We start from the raw sequence: 21,087 nt of genomic DNA, 5'->3' as shown, positions 1-21,087 counted from the left end.
GAGCCTCTGAAGAGGAGAGAGAACTAAATATTTGAAGAAATAATAGTATAAAACTTTCTGGAATTGATGAAAACTATAAAACCACAGATCCAGTAATTTTCCAAGCACAACAAAGATGAAAAAAATACACTAAAACGCATCATAATAAAATTAACCACAGTAATTCATGAAAATAAACTCTTAAAATAAGCCTAGAAAAAAGATACATCATGTAGAGGAAGACAGATAAAGATGGTAGATAATTTCTTTTCAGAAACTATAACAGTAAAGCAATATGTGTAAAGTACTGTAAGAAGGACAAAGTAAATTCACAATTCCATACCCAGCCAAAATGTGTTTTTTAAAAAGGGATAAAATAAGATTTTAGGATACAAAAAAGCTGAAAGAATTAATCACTAATTACATTTTGCACTAAGCAAATTGTAAAGGAACCCCTTCAGGTGTGTATCTATAAGTGTGGATATGCACAAAAGAAGGAAAACCACTGGGATTTTAGCATATTAAAATTAAAATACGTGACATTTGCAAAAAATCAGGAGAGAGGGAATGGCATATTTTCGGATTCTTATGTGGCAGAGAAAATATGAATATGTCCCCTCCCTCCCCCTCCATATGTGGAAGTTCTCTCTCTTCTTCTCCTTTTTTTATCTCTTTCTCTACCTAAAATAAAATCACTTTTCTGCAACACTGAAAGAAAAAAAAGAAAGAAAATATGAATATGGTTCCCAGGATCTCTACTTCCAATTTTTAATGTCCTGTGTAATCCACTTCCCTTGAATTTAGGTGGGACATGTGATTTGCTTCTAGCTGATTGAATATGAGAAGAGTAATGGGATAGTACTCCTTTAGTGAGGTCATGTTACATGGCAAAGATGATGAGCTGTCACTCCTATCATTGCACTGAGTTCTAAAACTGGTAAGAGATTTTCTTCTAGCTTTAAAGCAACAGACAACAGACAAACATGTTATGAACTGTCTGTAGAGATAGTAACAGGGTAAAAAAAAACTGAAGTTAGCCTCTAGGACCTTGGGGACACCTCCAGCTGACAACTAGTAAGAAACAAAGGCCCTTAGTCATACAATTGCATTGAAATTAATGAGGCCAACAAATTTAATTATTTTGTAAGCAGATTCTTTTCTAGTTGATTCTCTAGATGAAAATACAATCAATCAAAATCTTGATTGCAGCCTATGAGACCCAGAGCAGAGTATCTCATTAAGTTATGCCTAGATTCCTGACCCACAGAAACTGTGAGATAACAAATGTGTGCTGTTGTGTGTTGCAGCACTGAAGGTTGCAGCTAGTGCACCAAGACAAGAATAATAAGAGGTGAGTCTTTATTCCATACTCCAAAAGAATAAAAAAAGACTTTATTCACAGATACCATAATCATTAATGTAGAAAAGTCAACTAATTTTACAAAACAAAACTATTATTACTAATAATATACAAATTCAACTTACAAAATTTAATTTTGTTTCTATATACTAACAATGAGTAATCAGAAGTTTAAAATTTTTTTTAATACCATTTACAAAGGCATCAAAAATGTGAAATACAAATAATTCTGATAGCAGAGCTGTGATATTACTGAAAATTACAATATGTTGCTGATAGAAAATAAAAAAGACTTAAATAAATGGAGGTTTATCTTGTTAGTGAGTCAAAAAAAAATCTGAGAATTGATCTACAGATTCAATGTAATACCAATTGATAAACTGATTCCAAACTTCGTATTTAAATACAGAGGACCAAGAATATTCTAAATAACTTGGATAAAGGAGAGTAAAGTTGGTGGCTAAGACTACTCAATTTAAAGATTTATTTATAGTCATCAAGACAGTATAGACAAATAGATCATTCAAACAGTCAGAATGTAGAAATATAGAAAAAATGAATTATTAACTGATTTTTGACAAAGTTGTAATGGCAATTCAGTGAAGTAGTGGTAGTTTTTTCAATAAATGGTGCTAGAAAATGTGAATATCTGTATGGAAGAAAAATATAAACTTCAATCCATACCTTATACTATGTACATAATCAACCTCAAGGCTAGCGGTGGCTCATGTCTGTGATCCTGGCACTTTGGGATGTTGAGGTGGGTGCATTACTTGAGCTCAAGAATTCAAGACCAGGCTGGGCAACATAGCTAAACCCCATCTCTACAAGAAATATAAAAATTAGCTGGGCATGTTGGCAAACCTGTAGTCTCAGCTACTTGGGAGACTGAGGTGGGAGGATCACTTGAGCCTAGGAGATTGATGCTGTAGTGAGCCATGATCGTGCCACTGCACTCCAGCTTGGGCAACAGAGTGAGACCTTGTCTCCAAAATATAAAAATAAAAATGAAATATAAAAATTCAACTCAAAATAAATGATAGACAGAAATAGATAAACTTAAAAGATAGTTTTTAAGTTTTGTTTCTTAATATGATATATTAGTTACATTGATTGACATTACTAGTCATTAGAGAAATGCAAATAAATAATAAGATACCATTCAGACTCACTGGGATGGCCATAATAAAAAAAGTCAGCTAACAAATATTATTGGCAAGGATATGAAGAAATTGAAAATATCAGACATTTCTGGTAGAAATGCAAAATGATGTAGACATTTTTTTTACAAAGTGTTTGGCAGTTTCTCTATTATTTATGACGAGCAATTTCACTCCTAGATGTATACTTAAGAGAAATGAAAATATACCTCCACACCAAAATTTGTATATGAATATTTGTAACAGGAATATTTAAAACAGGAAAAACTGGAAACAACCCAGCTGGTCCTCAACTAATGACTGAATAAATAAAATGATAAAAATGTCTAGGAAATAAAAAAGAAGAATACGGGACCAGGAGTAGGGTGATGCAAGTATGGAGCTGAGGGTGCAAAATATAAAGACACTCTCATTCTCAGGGACTTGCACAGCCCTCAGAGTGAGTTCCTCCTTAAATTTTGTGCCTCATCTCCTCCCTCTAATGTTGACCTGAGAGAGACGTCTTGTTATCTTGGATTAGGCAAAGATTTCTTTGAAATGACACCAAAAGCAAGATTCATAAAATTTTTAAATATGATAAACCAGACTTCATTGAAATTTTAAAAGTTCTGCTCTCTAAAGGGCACAATTGAGAGAATAAAAGTCGTCACAAACTAAAAACAATATTATTCAGCTTATACAAAGAGCTGTCAACACTCAATCAAAAATCTTAGTTAAAATGGACAAAATATTTGAACAGATACATGTCCAAAGAAAGAGGGAAAATACAAAAAAAAAAATAATCTCTACATCATTGTTTACTAGGTGTATGTAAATTAAACATGATATAGCTATACAATTAATTGTCATTCAGCATTAAAAAGGAATGAATTTCCGATTTATATTATTAATATATGCAACATAGATGAAACTTTAAAACATTATGCTAGGCGAAAGAAGCTAGTCACAAAAGATCACATATTGCGTGATTCCACTTACATAAAATATCCAGAAGAGGCAAATCTATTGAGATAGAAACTACTTTGGTTGCCTAGGATTTGGGTGATGGGGAAGATAGAGAGTGACGGCTAACTGCTACATGGTTTCTTTTTTAGGTGATGAAAATATTTTTTATTTAAATTCTGGCAATGGTTGCATGCCTCTGAAAGTGTACTAAAAGCATTAAATTGTACACTCTTGATGATAAAATGTATATGAAAATTATATCTAAACAATTATTTTAAATAATCATGAGATTTCTGCTTAGGACAAGCACATAAATGTTTCTTTCCAAATTCCTGCACACTAAGTACAACTATAAACTCTGGAAGTAACTCAAAAGACAACCAAATTAAAACTCTGAAAGTGGAAGAGGAAGGTGTCTTGGTTTGGGACCATAAGACTAGGAAAACAAAACAGTGGCCAGTTATAATCACCTCTTATCCAACAGAAAAAGGCGACGCAGGCCTGCCATTTCCTCATCACCAGCTTAGCAACGGAAAGTGGCCATATAGGTTCATTTTTCCTCGGGATCAAATAGAAGTGCTACCTATAATACATGATCCAGATAACACTGCAAATCAATAACAGAAAAATATCAAAACACTTGGAAACTTAACCAAAGTAAAGCAAACATGGGTCAATGAGAATGTCTCAAAAGAAATTAAAAATGTATCGAACCGAATGAAAATAAATATTCACTATATAAATACTCATGGTATACTGTTAAGGCAATGCTAAAATGAAAATATATAGCATTAAATGCTTACATTACAAAAAAGTAAATCAACAATCTAAGTTCCTAACTCAAGGAAGTAGAGAGGAGAATAAACCAGATGCAAGCAGAAAGGAGGAAATAATAAAGATATTAGTATAAATACAATTGAAAACAGAAACACAATAGAAAAAAAATCAATGAAACAAACAACTGGTTCTTTTAAAAGAGCAATAAGATTGAAATGTCTACCACAAGACTGACTACCAAAAAAAGAGAAAAGACATATATTATTATGAGGAATGAAACAGACTATCACTATAGACCCTCAAACATTCAAAGGATAGTAAGATAATACTAAGAACAAATTTAAGCCCGTAAATTTTGCAGCCTAAAAGAAATGTACCTAATCTTTGAAAACCCAAAATAAAATAATCTGAAAAGTTTTATAATAATTTAAGAAATCAAATTCTTTATTTCATAATTTTTCATAATTTCTAAAGTTTCCAAAAAAAGAAATCTCTAGTCCCAGATGGTTTCATTGGAGAATTCTACCCAATAATTAAAGAAGAACTACCACCAACTCTATACAATCTTTTCCAGAAAACAGAGGAGGAATTACCAATTTCTAACATATTTTATGACGCCAGTATTATCTTGATACCAAATCTATATAAAAATAGTACAAAAACAGAATGTTACAGATCATTAATCTAGCACAAGAATTCTAAAAAAAATTGGCATAGTGAATTCATCAGTTTAAAAATAAACAACTTAAATACCATGACCAAGTAGAATTTATTCTAGATATATAAGCTGGTTTCATACTCATAAATCAATCATTGTAATCCATAATATCAACAGGCTAAATGAAAAATCATACGATCATGTCAACAGGTACAGAAAAAATATTTGACAAAATCCAACATTAATTTAAGATAAAAAGCAAAAACCTCTTAGCAAGTTAGGAAGAGAAAGGCACAATCTCAACTAAATAAAAAGCATCTATTATTTGAAAGACCTACACCTAACATCACAATCAGTGGTGAAACACTGAACACTTTTTCCTCAAAGATGAAGAAAAATGCAAGGATGTCTTCTCTCATCGCCATTATTCAACATAATATTGGAAGGTCTAGTCATTGCATTTAGACAAAATGAATAAAGAAAAAGAATAAAATGCATGTAGATTGGAAAGAAAGATATAAAACTGTCATTATTTGCAATTGACATGATTGTCTGCATAGAAACATTCCAAGTAACCTACTAAAAAATACTGCCTTAAAACTAGTAAGTAAGCTCATCAAGGTCACATAAGACAAGATCAACACACAAAAATCAATCCCTTTTCTATATACGAACAATGAACATGTAGAACCTGACATTAAAAATACAATATTAGGTATGTCTGGTTTCAGCACCAACATATAAACAGGTTGGAAGTTGTCACTTCTGTCCTACAACAAGAAAAAGCTGGACATACTAAAAATTGACAACTTTTCTTGACCTATCAGAGAACTGAGGTCACAGGACAAACTACCATCCCTAAATCTGGAGAGAAAGACACTTTCAAAAATCTACAGCAACTGAAATCTGCTTAACTAAAGCAGAAGCTACTGGAACCATAAGATGGTAAAAACATTTATACAATAGTTCTGAAAAATTGCTAAAGACTAAGTGTAGACTAGTATGACAGTCAGAAATTCATAGGATCCACAGTCTCAGGAGCATCTTCACATTTTTTAATGTACTTTCACTTCTAGGAACCCTATCAGGTTCTTACAGTGAAGATACAGAATCCAAGAAAAGTCTCCTTATGGTGCTGGAGAGAGAGTAGAAGAGTAACCATTCTGAAATACATCTAGAACCCTCTCCATAGCAAACGCTAACTCTCCAGTATAATTCTGAAACTTTACTCTAGCTGAGAGAAGAGAATTCCTCTGCACTCCAGAATCTTCCAACCTTCCTGTCTCACATGAGGGAAAAATAGTAAACAAGGGTCAGACTTCCAAAGAAGTAGACTGGAAACACTTAGGCAAAATATGGAACAGGAGACAGGAAGGGAAAAGCTCTATCATTAAAGAAACACTTGTAAAGGTCACATACCAAAGACACAGACCCATTAAAAGACAGATGTAATCAGACGATTATAAAATATCTCCCTGATCCACACCTTAACACCACACCAACAGGGATCCAGTATAATAATAGTGAGTTATAATTTAAAGAGCTGAAGACACAGACTCTCTCTCAGAGGAGTACTTAGGAAAGTACAATGTCAATTGGGGAGACAAAAACAAGAACACTAGAAAACTTTAAGCCTGAGGCACCTATAGTTACAGAAAAGATTAAACAAAGCCCAATTCTTTTCAGATTAACATGAATCCTCAGACTAGAGGCTTGCTTACCTTAATTCCTGACATCAGATACAATATGTTCAGCTTTCAACAAAAATTACAAGGCACACCAAAAGACGTGAAAAATCATAGGCTGAAGAGAGGATGCAAGCATCAGAACAAGACTGATATAAACGTTGGGATTATCATACAGGAATTTAAAATAACTATGGTTAATATGTTAAGGGCTTTAATCAAAAAAAGTAGACAACACGCAAGAACAGATTTATCATGTAAGGAGAGAGATGAGAGTTCTAAGTAGGAATTTTAAAATGCCAAAAATGAAAAAACACTAGCAGAAATGAAGGATGCTTTTAATTGGCTCATTAGAACATAGGGCACAGCCAAGGAAAGAATGAGTAATCTTGAAGATATGTCAATAGAAACTTCTTAAACTAAAATGCAAAGGAAAAAAAGAATGAAAAAAGAAAAGAATATCCAAGAACTATGAGACATTTTCACATGATGTAATGTGTAAATAGATTACCAGAAAGAGGAGAGAAAATGAAACAGAAGAAATATTTCAAATAATAATGGTAGACCGATTTCCAAAATCAATGATAGACATCAAGCCACACATCCTGGAAATTCAGGTGACACCACGCAATATAAATACCTAAATGTCATACTTAAGCATATCATATTCAAGCTGCAGAAAACCAAAGGTAATGAGAAAATCATGAAAGAAGCCAGAGGGGAAAATACTTTGCCTATAAAGAAACAAGAATAAGAATTACAGTCGACTTCTCACCAGAAAACATGCAAGGAGTGGCACAAAAGCGATTCAATGGAGAACAAATAATCTTTTCAACAATTGATGCCAGAGCAATTCGATGTCCACATGAACAGACATTTCACTGAAGACTATACAGATGGCAAATAAACACATAAAAAGATGTTCAATGTCATTAAGCATCAGAGAAATACTAATTTTAACCACAATGAGATATCACTACACAATTATCACGATGGGCAAGACAAAACAAGATAAAAGGAAATAGTGACAAGATCAAATGATAGCAAGCACGCAGAGTAACTGGATCACTCATACACTGCTGCTGTGAATACAAAGTTGTATATCTACTCTGGAAAGTGGTTTGTCAGTTTCTTGTATAACCCAGTAATTGCACAACTGGGCACTCATCCAGAAAACTGAAAACGTATGTCCTCTCAAATTTTTTACTCAAATGTTCATGGTGGTCTTACTTATATTAATAGTCTCAAACTGGAGAAACAGCCAAAATGTCCTTCAGTAGGTGAGTGGTTAAACAAACTATGATACATGTATACCATGAATATTCAGCTATAAAATGAGATGAAGTACTGCTACACACAACTTGGATGAATCTCAGAGTAGTTATGTTGAATGAACAAAAGCCAATCCCAAAAGCTCACATATGTATGTTTCTATTTATATAATATTCCTGACATGATAAAATTATAGAAATGGATAACAGATTAGTTGCCAGGGGTTAGGAAGAGGGGGTGGTGGGGATGAAAGGTAGATTTGTCTATTTTGCTATAAAAGGGAAACAGGAGGAATTTTCATGGTGATGAAACTTTGCTTATCTGGACTGTGTCAATGTCAATATCTTAGTTGTGATATTATACTGTAGCTTTACAAGGCAGTACAGCTGGAGAAACTGGGTAGAGGATACATAGGACCTCTGTATTGTTTCTTAAAACTGCATGTGAATCTACAATTACCTCAAATAAAAATGTTTAATTTTTAAAATATCAGGAGATGGTGGTGTCACTGAGACCGAGGAAAATAAGTGCACCACCAATGTATAATTAATGTAATAATAGGTTGTTGGTGGTGAGTTTTATTAGAGTAGTGGGAATAGAAACCTGATTGGTGTGGACTGAAGAATAAGAGGGGAGTGAGAAGGAAGATACTGACCAGACACAGTGGCTCACGCCTGTAATACCAGCACTTTGGGAGACCAAGGTGGGCTTGAGCTCAGGAATTCAAGACCAGCCTGGTCAACATAGCAAAATCTCATCTTTGCAAAAAGTAAAAATAAAAAAAAAATTAGCCAGGCGTGGAGACATACGCCTGTAGTCCAAGCTACTTCGGAGGCTGAGGCAGGAGGATCACATGAGCCCAGGAGGCGGAGGTTGCATTGAGTCACAATTGTGCCACTGCACTCCAGCCTGGGCGACTGAGATGAGACCCTGTCTCAAAAAAAAAAAAAAAAAAAAAAGGAAGACACAGAATAGAATAGATTCTTCTGTCAATGAGCTTACCAAAAAAGTGATATAGCAATTGTTACAGGGTGATGACGGATCAAGGAATGATTTCTAAGGATGGGAGACACTTGATCATGAGAATATCCTGAAGTAAGGGAACTAGTAAAGAAGGAGAGATCTAAAAATCGGGCAAGAGAACTGAGATAATAGTGTAAGCAAGGTTGTAGGGGTGGGGGAAATGGAGATGGAAAGCAGAGGATAGAGCAAGGAAAAAGAAACTAGAGTAGGAACCTGTAAGCTGAAGGAGTGCTATATAATAAGAAGCAGTGCTGTGCAATATGGAGAGCTCATGAAGCCAAAAAGACCTTTGTAGGTGTGGGAGTAAAAAGCCGAAGTTAGCCTCAGTCTCCTTTATGAAGCAGGAGTCTGAGCCATTGTATGAAGTGTGGTAGTGGTAGAATATAAGGGGCTGTTGTTTGAGAGGACTAATGAAAAAACTTGGAGTACAGATGAGAGGAAAATAGGAGAAAGAGATGACCTGGGGCGTGTGAAAGGATTGCAGAATGGCCAGATGGGCCAACTGAGGGTGGAAATTCTGACTGTTAGAGGCACCAATATTTGGGATGCTGCTCCTTTCTCCCACAGTGGTTACTATGGAATCGGAGAAAGCATTTGTTCGGAGAGACCCAAATCTGGGGCTAAATAGTGCAGACGTGGCATTTGGAGGGCAAGGGGATGAAGAGGTAGTTAATACTAAATTAATATGCCCCAAGATTTTGGCTGGAAAGGCAAAAAAGTGAAGAGAAAAGGAAGATCTTGGGCACTGGACCCTTCAGTGAAGACAAAGAGCAAATGACATGGATCCAACCTTTATTAGAAGATTTGCTTCTCAGTGGGATATTGGAGTTGAAGCCATGCCCAGTGATGGCAAGTGACTGGGAGTGGTTGAGGTACTAAGAAGTTAAAGGTCAGAGAGGTGTGAGGCCAGGGTGTACGCGGTGAGACTTCCATGTGTAGATTGTTGGTGGCATCCAGAATAAGGACAGGACTTGAAGTGTCAGGAAGCCTATGAGCTGGTGCTTACAGTGTGAAGGACAGCAAGGATAATGCCCACATCTACGAACACTCTCAGGCCCAGTCCCTGGGCTAGTTAGAAGTTGGGCCTGGGAAAACATGTAAGATTAAGAGAAAACTTGGTTTCAGGGAAGGCCACAAAGTGAAGGGAATGTTTTCAAATAATTTATTTTCCTCTTTGTTATCTGGTTTATTTGTTTGTTTTGAAGTTGAATTGTGAAAGCACACATAAAGTTTTCACGGGACACATTTTACTTTTTTGACCCCATAAAGTCCTGGAATGCAGTCAGAAGGTCTGTCTGAATCCTACTCCCAGATCTCTGACCTTTCCCAAGTCTGAGCCCTTGTATGACCATTCATATAATAACAAGAAGGTTGGAATGGATGAGCTCCTACATTTTCTTCTGCCTCTGATAACTGTAAGCCCAGGGTATAACTGCTAGAATCTCCCTGAAATATTTTAGTTATTGTCTAATAGCCTGTCCTTTCTGGAGAGAAAGGATCTATAAGGAAGAAACCTGAACTTGCTTGTTGAAAGTCCAAACCCCAATTTTTAAAAATTGCCACACACATCACAATGCATCTTTTTGTCTGAGGCAAAATCCCAAGATGAATGGGCCAGTATAATCAAGTGTTTAAACAAGTCAGCTTTAGAGACTGGCTATTTTTCCACTAACCAACTGTGTAATTTGGGCAGGTTATTTAACCTCTGTATATCTCATTTTCTTCAAGAATAAATTGAAGATGATAGTAGCACATATCCCAGTGTTGTGAATGTTAAATTAAATGATAAACATAAAGTTTTTAACAGTGTCATACTTTGAAGACCTCGATATGTGTTATCTATCATGATTATTATTATTCAAAAAATATATTAGTATAGGAGGGGACAACACTACATGTTCACAATCTGTAAAGCTCTATGCAGGGAAATATCCTAAAGCAAAGTGTGTAGAAATAAATAACACAACCGATTCCACTTTCTAAGGCCCTGTATCTAACATGGAAAATTTCCAAGTATGTCATAAAGCCATACATTTTCAAGAAAAGTTGGAAGTCCCATCAGTCAGACAGCAGTATGTTCTTCCTCTAACCCTTGGAAGTCATATGTCTGCCCATGTTTCTCAGATTTTATTTTTCACTGATTCAGGGGGAATTTCTCAGTTGAAAATATCAGGTGGTCTCCTCATTTATTCCCCTCCCTTCCCCCTTATAGAATCTCCTCTTAAGCTTCCTTCACTGCCCTTGCTTCTCCTTCATCTCCCCTTAACCTTTTCTACTTTAATATTAATACTTATACCCCTTTATTCCATTATAGCCCTTCCCTTTTATTCTATTTTACGTCCCTTTATTCCACCTCAACCCCCATTTATTCCACATCACCCCTCCCCTTTATTCCACATCACCCCTCCCCTTTATTCCACATCACCCCTCCCCTTTATTCCACATCACCCCTCCCCTTTATTTCATATCACCCCTCCCCTTTAGTCCACTTCACTCCATTCGTTTATTCCATGTCACCCCCTTCCCTTTATCCCAGGTCATTCCCTCTCTATTCCATGTCTCCCCCTCCCATTTATTCCACTCTATTTACTCCCCCTTTATCCCACATCACTGTATCCCCTTTTTTTCACCTCACTCCCTCCCCTTTGTTCCACCTCATTCCATCCTCATTCCTTATCACCCCTTTCCCTTTATCCCAAGTAACTCCCTCTTTATTCCCTGTCTTCTCTCCCATTTATTAAACTCTATTCCCTCCCCTTTACCCCATATCACTCTACCCCGTTTTTCCATTTCATTTCCTCCCCTTTGTTCCACCTCCCTCCACCCCTTCATTCCAAGTCACTCCCTTCCCTTTATCCCATACCATCCTCTTCTCTTTATTCTATATCCCCCTGTCCTGTTTATCCTCTCCTTTTTCCCTTCAGCTCTCTAGTCAGAGCTTCCCAGCTCATTCCCCAAGTAAAAAAAAAAAAAAAAAAAAAAAAAAAAAAAAAACACAGTAAGCCATGAATATGCTGCTGTCACAATACAGATGTTTATTAATGATTAAATGCCAGAGAAGTTTTATGCCAGAGAAGTTTTAAGCCAGAGAAGTTTTATGCCAGGGAAATTTTGACAATCACAAATCTTCGAGTTCAGTGGATGTTACCCATTATATGATCAATTTCTATCCCTCAATACAATACATTCTTCCTTCTATGAACCTTAGCAGTTGTTACCCATAATATCAGTTGTAATTTTGGATGTCATACATAACCCATATATGTGTGTTACCAGAGCATGTCCCAAAATTTTGTACCGCCCTGTGTAAAGGAATTACAGAGATGATCGTTAAGAACATTTGTAATCAGATGACTTTAGCTACTTGGAACTACGTGACCTTACCTAACTAGCTGTTTTGCTGAAAACAGGGTGTGAACACCAATTGTCTCTAAAACAGATCCAGGTAATAAAACCTAATTTTTTCTCTAACTTTGGATATCAGAAACACTAATTAGATCTACACTTGAGGTTTCCCCATTGGTGTGACCTGAGCAAAACTGCACAGAAATTTGGGAGAGGCCATTTGACGAGCCATTGATCTGAATAATTTGGGGGACAAAATCCCAAGGGTGGAATTGCTGCGGTGACACAGCTATAAGTTGGTGTCACATTATTTCTCATTAATTGTGAGCTGTCAGTAGGCTGACCTAACGTTCTAGCATGCCTCTTGAGGGCCTTCCCAATTGAGCTCTCAGGAGGAGGGTAGGAAAGTCAGGAAAATCATGCAATCCCATTTGGGGGAGGGAAAGCACCTCGAGATTTGTGAGCTTCCCTGGGAGAGATGTTTACCACAAGTGTCACATCAATTAAAGGATAGTCTGTAGAGAGAGAAAGCCAAGATCAGGGGTAAAAGAGAAAGGCAAGTAGCACTGGAAGCTTGGGCATGACACAGAAACATCTCTGCTTTTACCAGCTGAAAAGACCACACATCCCCAGTGAAGGGGCTGGCAATGTGTTTGGAATTCTCATCCTGACCCGAGCATCAGGTGGAACTCCTTCTTACCTTCAGATCTTTACCCTCCACTCTCTCCTTAACATTAACTGTGACATTCCAGGTCTACCCCCACCCTTTTCCCCTGTCCGGCACCTTGTAGAAGGAAAACCATCTAAGGAAAGAAGTAGCCAATGCCAGTTTTGCCCTCCTTCTCCCGGGGCACACGGAGCAATGGGCGGTCTTGTTCTGGAATGGGGAGGTTACCCGCTCCTTCCTCATCGTCATGGGAACGGGCAGTGCCGGAAGGCAGAGCTAGCTCCTCAGAGGAACCTGGAAAATAGTAACAATGTTAACTCCTTATATTTCTAGACCTTGTACTTTGCACAGCACTCAAGGCAGTAAGACCTAATTTTGAGTTTTAAATACAGTATGGGGCAAGAAGGTAGGACAGGAATGATTATCTCCATCTGACATGTAAGAATATTACAGCCTGACAGTAGAATACAGATATCCAAATCTAGGACCACTGTGGAAACTGGAAGAAGAGCTGAGTTAGGAATGAGAAAGAGTAAGTCAGATACCCTGTGTTCAGAGGGAATGGACAATACCACCAGAGAGACTGGTAAAAGGACGACCTCCTAATAACCACCACCACCCTATGAGTAACCTGACTAATTTTACCAAGCAAATGAGTAACAAAGCTGGAGCCGAAAGCTTACAGCACTGCATGGAAGAGAGAAAGCAGGTGTTGCTCTTCAACACCTCTGGGGAGGACTTATCGTACATGACTTGGCCAGGCTGAGATTTGTTTTTAAGGAGAGTGGTATCTACAGGGAACGCAACATCTGCATCGTTATGAAACTGAATTGCCTTTGGATTCTGAACTTCGTTAGAGTCAGAATCTTTAGGCCTTGGGACTTCTTCCACATTCATGACTTCTTCAATATTGACAGCCAGGTCTCGTGGAGGCTCTGGAATTGTATTGAGAATGGAGACATCTTCAGTTTCTGGAGCCATAGTGGTAACTTCTTCTTCTTCCAATGCATTGGCTTGGTCTTTCTGATAATCTTGAATTTTGTTGTGCATTTGGGCATCCTTGGGCTCATGGCTTGGGACCACATGAAGAGCTGGGACTTCTTCAAAATCAAGATCTTCTTCAGAGTCTGAAATTCCATTTACCTCTGGGGCTTTGTAGTCTGGGATTTCTTCAGCGTTTGAGGGACTTCGTCAATAGCTGGGACCTCTTCAAGACTGGGATCTTCTTCAGAATCTTGGGTTTCATCATTATCTGAAACATCTGCATGGTCTGGGATTTCATTGTTTGGGATTACATCAAGATAGGGAACTTGTGCAAGGTTAAGATTTTGGTGGTCTTCAAAATCTGACCCTTCTTCTAGGTCATGGTTTGAGTTTTCTCCAGGGTTTGGGGTTTCTTGCACATCTGGGGCTCCTTCAGGGTCTGGGACCATATCTACATATGTATTTCTTCAAAGTCTGGGATGTCAATGAGTTCTGGAATTTCATAATCTTGTTCTAGAGTATCCCCAAGGGGAGGAAGATAATCAAAATTTAAAGTATCATCATCATCATCTTCCTCATCAAGCTCTGGTATTCCTTCAAGATGTGGGCCCTGAATCTCAAGGTTATTTGGGATTTCTAGACCTAGAGCTTCCCCAAAGACTACTCCTTAAGATATTCAAATACTAGCTGTTTGTCTTCCTCAGAGGGCTCATCTTCCTCAAGAGGCTCATCTTGAGCAAGGACCTGGCCTTCAAGAAGGGCCTGACCTTCAGCAAGGGACTAACCTTCAGCAAGGGTCTGACCCGCAGCAGGGAACTGACCTTCATCAAAAGGCGTGCTTTGAGCAAGGACAGCAGCCTGGGCCTCAGCAGAGGTTTCCACTGGATCAGAAAGTAGTGCATCCTCTTCCATCTTTATGCGTGCACTCCTGAATGGGAAGGGTTTTGAAAAAGTCATTTTCTGTATTTGCATTACTTAATATAAAGTTGTTCTGGAGTTGGAAAACCCCATAGGAGAAGGTGCTTCAGGCTAAGCACAAACCAACCCAAAAAACACTCACTGGATCCTCCTCAGGTTCCTGCGTCTGATAAAATCAAGCGCTTCTGGGCTGGACTTCCACACACGCTTTGCAACCTGCCTCTGAATATTGGGAGGCACCTGAGGGTAGAATTAGCAACATTAGCCATTATTACACAGCAACTTTTCACTTATACTCATCTCTTTCAGGTTCCCAGGACTGAAGGTACCAAGGCCAGCTAATGTGGGAGAAATTTCTGGATTGGAAGGTTTTGTGGCTGCCTGTTTTGGCTACCCTCAAAGATGCAAAGTACAACTGTGCCTTGCCTTGTGAACAGACGAGGGATGTGTAAAATAAGTCCATCCAAAACTTGCACCTACCTGGAAGAGGACATCCCAGTTATCAATCATGGCACGGACCACATTGACAGAAGCAACATACTGATCAATCCTCAGCTTTGTTTTCCTGGCCTCTCTCTTGCCAAACTTTCCCTTTTTCAGGAGAGCAGATCCAAATACCAAGGCCAAATTGGTAGAAGTCATACGGTTGCCTGGGACCTAGGTAATGGAAGACACAAAGTGATTGACGTAGTACTGGGAGTTGTACAAATGGATATGTCTCTTTTTATTCCTGTTTCTCTCTCCCCTCTCCATCCACCCTCTTGCTGGTATACTCCCACATATGTCCCCTACTACAGTTCTCACCACTCTTGCCCAGATTTTTTTTACCAGCTGTCCATCAATGCCAATTGAGTCCTCGCAGTACTCAGTGATTTTATGCAGGGCCTTCAGCAGACGTTCCAGGGTATCACTGTGGCAGGGTGGCATCAGGTAGACCAGCAACTGCAGGGCAGAAAGCTGATCCTGGGGCTTTAAAGCTAGAGGAAGGAAAACAGGGGTTGTCTCAGGGGGATAGTGTTGGCAGCAGACTGATACCAGTGGGGGTGGGATTCTGCTTGAAATTTGCTGGCAGTTATGGAAAAAGCACCCAGGCATCCTGCCTTTGCTCATTTCCAAAGCATTTGAGCTCAGGAACCCTGAAAGCAAGAAGTGCCCCCATCAAAATCAGACCTCCTCTACAGAACGTGGGTTCTTTTTTGACCTGAGAGGGAACACACAACTTCAAGAAGCTCTAGAGAAATTTCCAAACAACAAACTTATAATGGAACATTAAGAGATACAAAGAAAGTAACCCAGAGTTTTTATTAATATTTTATTTTTAATTGACAAATATAACTGTATGTATTCTGGAGAGGTTTTTTTTTCATCTTCTTATGTTCATTCTGCCTTAGTTCTGCGAAGTCCTCCAGCCCGGCCTCTGTCCCTAGAACTCCTAGACCCCAGTAATACTTCCTTTCCTTGCCCTACTAAGGGAGGTCAGAAGACTCACTTGCTGTCAGGAGGAATGACAGATACAGATCATCTGGCAGCAGAGAGTCCTTCATGTCACGGAAAAACTCCTTGAGGAGTGCAGCCACATCATGCACATTCTGATTGTCATCCAGCACTACATCCAGGCCTTGATCAAATGCTTCACGGAGCTAGGAAAAGAAGACATAGATTGTCTACCCCATCCACCACAGGCTCCATCTTGATTATTCCTTCAATAAGTTTCAGACTTCAGTTGAGGTAGCTGGCAACATGGTGGGCCTGGGGGCTACAAAGAAGACCTTGCTCCTCCCCCCACCAGGTAGTCAAGTCTACGGGGTTGCCCCACCTCCTCCTGCTCTTTCTCTGGAGGAACAAACATGTAAACATAGCCAATTTACCTTACGCACTCTATGCGCCGAGTATTCAAGAGTAAAAATCCCCACTGTGCTTAAGCCTGAAAGAAAAGACCAGAGGATGCTCAGCATCTCTGAACCCCTTTTCTATGGCATTTCCCTTCTCCTCCCCCACTGCATCCTGACATCCACTGGTGTCAGGGGAATGTTATCCAAGCCCTTCATTCCCTACCTCCTTTCTCCCCCCATTTCTAGAACATCCCTCCTTTCCCATTAATTGCCTCCTTCCTTGATTTACCCATTTGGAGCTCACTTACCATGTTTTTCAATGAATTGGCAGCAAGCCTCAACAACCTGCGGGACTTGTTTCGCAATCGGATTGAGGCTCATCTTCCTTTTGGATCCCAGAAGTCGCTGGCCAATTGGAAAGGAAACTTTTGAAAGCTGCAGGGTCTGCAGCAGCAGGGCCCCATCTTCCAGCTCAGCCAGACTATCCACGCACACTGCACCCTGTGGAGAAATCCAGATTCTCTTAAAATGGGAAATAAAGACAGTCTATTAGGACTTTCCTGAGTACTGTATGACATTCAGACTAAGATACATTCTCTTTGTGGCAAGCCAAGGACATCATTTCAACATATTGTGTTCAGCTCCCCCCTCCCTCTGAGGACGCAGGCCTTAACCCTCCGACCTTACATTCCTGCATGCCTCCGGAAAGACCCTTGCCTAAAACCTGGAGGGTTTAACTCACTCGACGCCCACGGCGAGTGAACTCCCGGGGCAAGGTGGGCTCATTCCTCCTGCGACTGAAAAAGCGCCTGATGCGGCCAAACATCCTTTGCACCACGTTTCCCCGACGACGGCCCGAACCCTGACCGTTGGCTTCTTCAACCTGCATCGCGGCTGTCAGTTCAAGTTGCTTGCGGCGGGTAAGCTCGTTCACTAGGACCTCTTCCAGGCGAACGCCAAATGTCTTGAGTGATACAACTGGAGAGCCACGGAGAGAAAGAATGACAGACGTCAAAGCCTCGCGGCACTCAAGTCAGGAGGAACTGCAGGGGCTGTAGCACTTCTCCCAGCAACCACCCACAGCAAACCCCACCTCTCCAGGCCCGCAGCGCCCCTCCCTGGGGAGCTAGCCAAAAAGACCCCGCGGTGGTTTCAGCTCTACTCAACCGTCCCAAAGAGGCTCGAAGTCCCTGCCTTAAATTTTCCCTGGGGGTGACTACCTTGAAGCAATGAGGGCGATTTCTTTGGGTTGATCTGTGTGGAGTGAGTCCACCAGGAAGGTCTGAGAGGACCGCCTCAAGCGCCTACAACTACTGCGCCATTTCCTGATATCACCCCCTGTGGGGTTTGGGGGCGGAGGAGAGTGTCTCCCGGGACAGTGGACGCCACCCAGTCTCCAGGGCCACACTACGCAGGGGGTTAGCATTCTATTTCTTTTCTAAAGAAAATACAAGAGCCCCCTCACCCCTCTCTGGTCCTCTCAAATTCACAAACAACTTCTCCAAGGTGTTCGGACGGTCAATAGGCAGAGCTACGGGAAGAGAAAAAGAAAAGATACACTCACAAATAGGACTTGAAAAGTGACTAAAACACCCCAATACACTGATCTGCAGCAGCGGGAGGGGATGGCAGAGAGGCGAGCTCTGTCCAGCCGGCGAAAAGTGATTTACTTTCTCTAAGCCTCAGTTTCCCCACATGACAACAAGACCAAGCCTCTCATATCAGACTCCAAGAATTTAACCAAGCCAAACAATCTAATGCGCCGCGTGCGCACCGCGCATCTTGCAACGCACGGGTAGTCGCTCAATACAACACTTAAAACATAAATTCCGGGGCTCCGAAGCGCGGATCGCGCAACAGGAGAGGGGAGGGAGGGGCTCTCCTGCAGCGCCACCTCGGGTGAGGGTCGCCAAGTTACTGCAGGAGTACTCGCACCGGGTTGCAGTCGGCCCTCTGCGCTGCCGTAGGAGAGGCGGCGACACCTGGCTGTCCCCGCGCTCGGAATCGGGCGTCAGTGGCTGCCAGCGGGGGCTCCTCGCCCAATTCTAGCTGCGCTCGCCACGCGCGCTTAGCGAACCTGCCACCCCCAGCACTCTCCAATCCCTATGGGGTGCCCCCCGGTCCGCGCTACCCACTCCTTCCTCTCCTGGACTCCCCTGCCAAATCCGCTCACGTACCTCCGAGATTCCCCGGTGCGCTCGAACCCCGTCCAGCGCCGCGTCCTGCTAGCTCCCCAGCAGCAAGCAGAGGTGGGCAGCGCTCGCCGCGCACCTCCCGCCGCCTCCCCAGCGCCTGCACAGCCCTCCCCCTTACCGCCCGGCTTGGAGCGTCTCTCTCTCTCTCTCTCTCAATATCTCGCTATCTCCCTCTACTCTCTGTCTCTCGACCGCGCTGTCTCTGTCTGTCCCAGGTCTCTCCCAGAGCGTCCCTCTGCGCCTCCGTCTCGCTCTGCCTTACTCTCGCACCGCACTTGGTGCGTCTGTCTCTTCACTGGCTCTCTGTCCACCTGTCTGTCCCTGACATCTGCCCGTCTGTCTTGTTGCCCCTTAACCCCCAGGCTTCGTCCAAACTCAACTAATTTTTACCTCTTCCGCAGTTCAACAAACAGCCTTCAACTCCGGCTTCTTCAGTTCCCCAGACGCCAGGAGAACTAACCTGGTCTGAGACCAGGAGTGAGACCCTCCCACCCTCCTAGACCCCCTAATCCGCCCCGTACTGACCGGAGGGTCCACTCTCCCGAAGGCGAGGATGCCACACTCCGGGGTACAGCTTACCTCTTTCAGGTTTGAATTCGGAGAGGAAATGTCTGGCCACGAGTTCGCGGTAAGCAGTCTCCTGCAGCTTCAGACGCTCCAGCTCGGAGAGGCTGTGTATAGATACCATCTTCGTCCGGCGCTCCTGGTTGTGTACTGGGGCTCCTCCCAAGACACTCACTAAAAAAATGAAGGCGGACAACAGCAACAAAAGGGGCATGATTCTGGGGCACAATGCCCTTGCTGCCTTCGGAAAAGGAATGCAGCCACCCATTCTGGAATGGAATGATTATCAAGGCTGCATCATCCAATTGTCACTGGACCTGGTGGACAGAACTATGGGGGTGGGGGCAGAAGGGGAGGGAAAACTGGGAGGCGGCTTCAACCTCAAGCAGAACAGCCTCTGATTGCTTTTGTTAAAAAAAAAGAAAAAAAAAATCCAACTTCAAAAAAATCAGCCCTTAACAGACATCAGCCCTGAACAGACAGTCCAGAAAAGAGAAAACCTAATTAGAAAAAAAGTACAAAGAGAGAAAACAAAAATAAAAGACAAAAACATTTTTTAACAAAATCACTTTGAAACAAAAATAAGACAATATTTTCCATTAATTAATTAGAACATTTTTAAGGTTTTTTTTTTTTTTTTTTTCATGATGATACTCAGTGCTGCCTAGGTTGAATAAAAGGGGGACTTTCATCTAAGCTAGGAGAGCTGCAAATTCATACAAGTCTTCCAGAAAGCACACTGAACACATGGGTCTGGAGTCAAAAATCGTCCCCAGGCCCTTTGACCTAGTAACTCCCCCTTCTAGGAATCTATCCTAATAAAATCATCTTACAGACAGGAAAAAGTATATGCACATAAACCAAAGTAGTAACAAAAAAGGGGGGAAAAAGCTAGCCCAGCAATAATATTAGTCATATAAACTTTGTAATGGCCACAGTATGGAAAAATTATGCAATCATTAAAGTGATATTTACAAAGAGTTTTTTGACAACAAACACAAAACACAGAATTGTATTAATTTTGATTGCAACTACATGAAGAAAAGCATGCATAAAAATAAAAGACTGAAGGAAATGCACTCAAATGCTAACAGCATTTGCATTAACTGGTCAGATTTTGTTTGCCTGTTGCCTTTTCTCTATATACCAAACATTGTACAACTTGATTATATTACTTTAAAAAATAATAATAATTTGTACCAAAACCAACAAACATCATTTCCAGACCACTTCTAGTAAGACTTCTTAAACAGAATTGGTGATCAAAGTGAAGTTTATCTTAGTGCAATGGTAAAATCTATTTTATATGTGCCTTCTCCATGGTGCCCACCATCTTATACTACTTCCAGACTACACAGCATCCCCCACTGGGTATGCCCCTGTGCCTCACACAGCATCCTTTCCAGCACATTCTCTATTATTACTCATTTGTTCATTAAAGAGAAAAAACCTGTATTAATTGCCCACTTTGTGCCAGGCACTAAAGATTCAAAAGATGAACAAGATAATACTATTTCTTTCTTAAAAATTTAACAGTGCAATGAGGGAGATACACAGATTAGCAACAATTAACAAAATTGTGATGTCAGACATCCAAGATAAAAACAAAGTACTGTGAAAGCAGAAAGGAGAAAACATCTAAGTCTGCGGGGTCGAGGGTGGGGGGTGGGAGGGGTGGGGAGCAGCATCCAGAGAGAGAGAGAGAGAACAGCCTGTGTAAAGA

At 40.6% G+C, this 21,087-nt stretch overlaps 1 protein-coding gene across 5 annotated transcripts in view; it reads right to left on the bottom strand.

Moving 5' to 3' along the window:
- Window positions 1-11,869: 11,869 nt before the first annotated feature.
- The window catches only part of ARHGAP36 (Rho GTPase activating protein 36), a 30,915-nt gene continuing 21,697 nt past the window's right edge, over window positions 11,870-21,087 (bottom strand). For 3 of the 5 annotated variants that reach the window (XM_032260204.1, XM_032260206.1, XM_032260205.1), the window contains exons 2-12: window positions 19,380-19,538; window positions 18,071-18,136; window positions 17,348-17,583; window positions 16,914-17,106; window positions 16,642-16,697; window positions 16,263-16,413; window positions 15,602-15,750; window positions 15,254-15,430; window positions 14,916-15,013; window positions 14,677-14,783; window positions 11,870-13,165 (exon numbers count right to left, since the gene is read on the bottom strand). In XM_032260204.1, coding sequence (XP_032116095.1) covers window positions 13,008-13,165; window positions 14,677-14,783; window positions 14,916-15,013; window positions 15,254-15,430; window positions 15,602-15,750; window positions 16,263-16,413; window positions 16,642-16,697; window positions 16,914-17,106; window positions 17,348-17,583; window positions 18,071-18,136; window positions 19,380-19,538 — 1,550 coding nt within the window. In that variant the 3' untranslated portion in view covers window positions 11,870-13,007. Of the gene's footprint in view, window positions 13,166-14,676; window positions 14,784-14,915; window positions 15,014-15,253; window positions 15,431-15,601; window positions 15,751-16,262; window positions 16,414-16,641; window positions 16,698-16,913; window positions 17,107-17,347; window positions 17,584-18,070; window positions 18,137-18,782; window positions 18,846-19,379; window positions 19,715-21,087 lie in introns of those variants that run through there. The other 2 variants (XM_032260203.1, XM_032260207.1) reach the window with 2 other exon arrangements.

The sequence above is a fragment of the Sapajus apella genome, unplaced genomic scaffold (genome assembly GCF_009761245.1).
Source record: "Sapajus apella isolate SASKATOON/1434 unplaced genomic scaffold, GSC_monkey_1.0 scaffold115, whole genome shotgun sequence".
Taxonomy (NCBI): Eukaryota; Metazoa; Chordata; class Mammalia; order Primates; family Cebidae; genus Sapajus; species Sapajus apella.
This window is presented reverse-complemented; position numbering and strand designations above follow the sequence as displayed.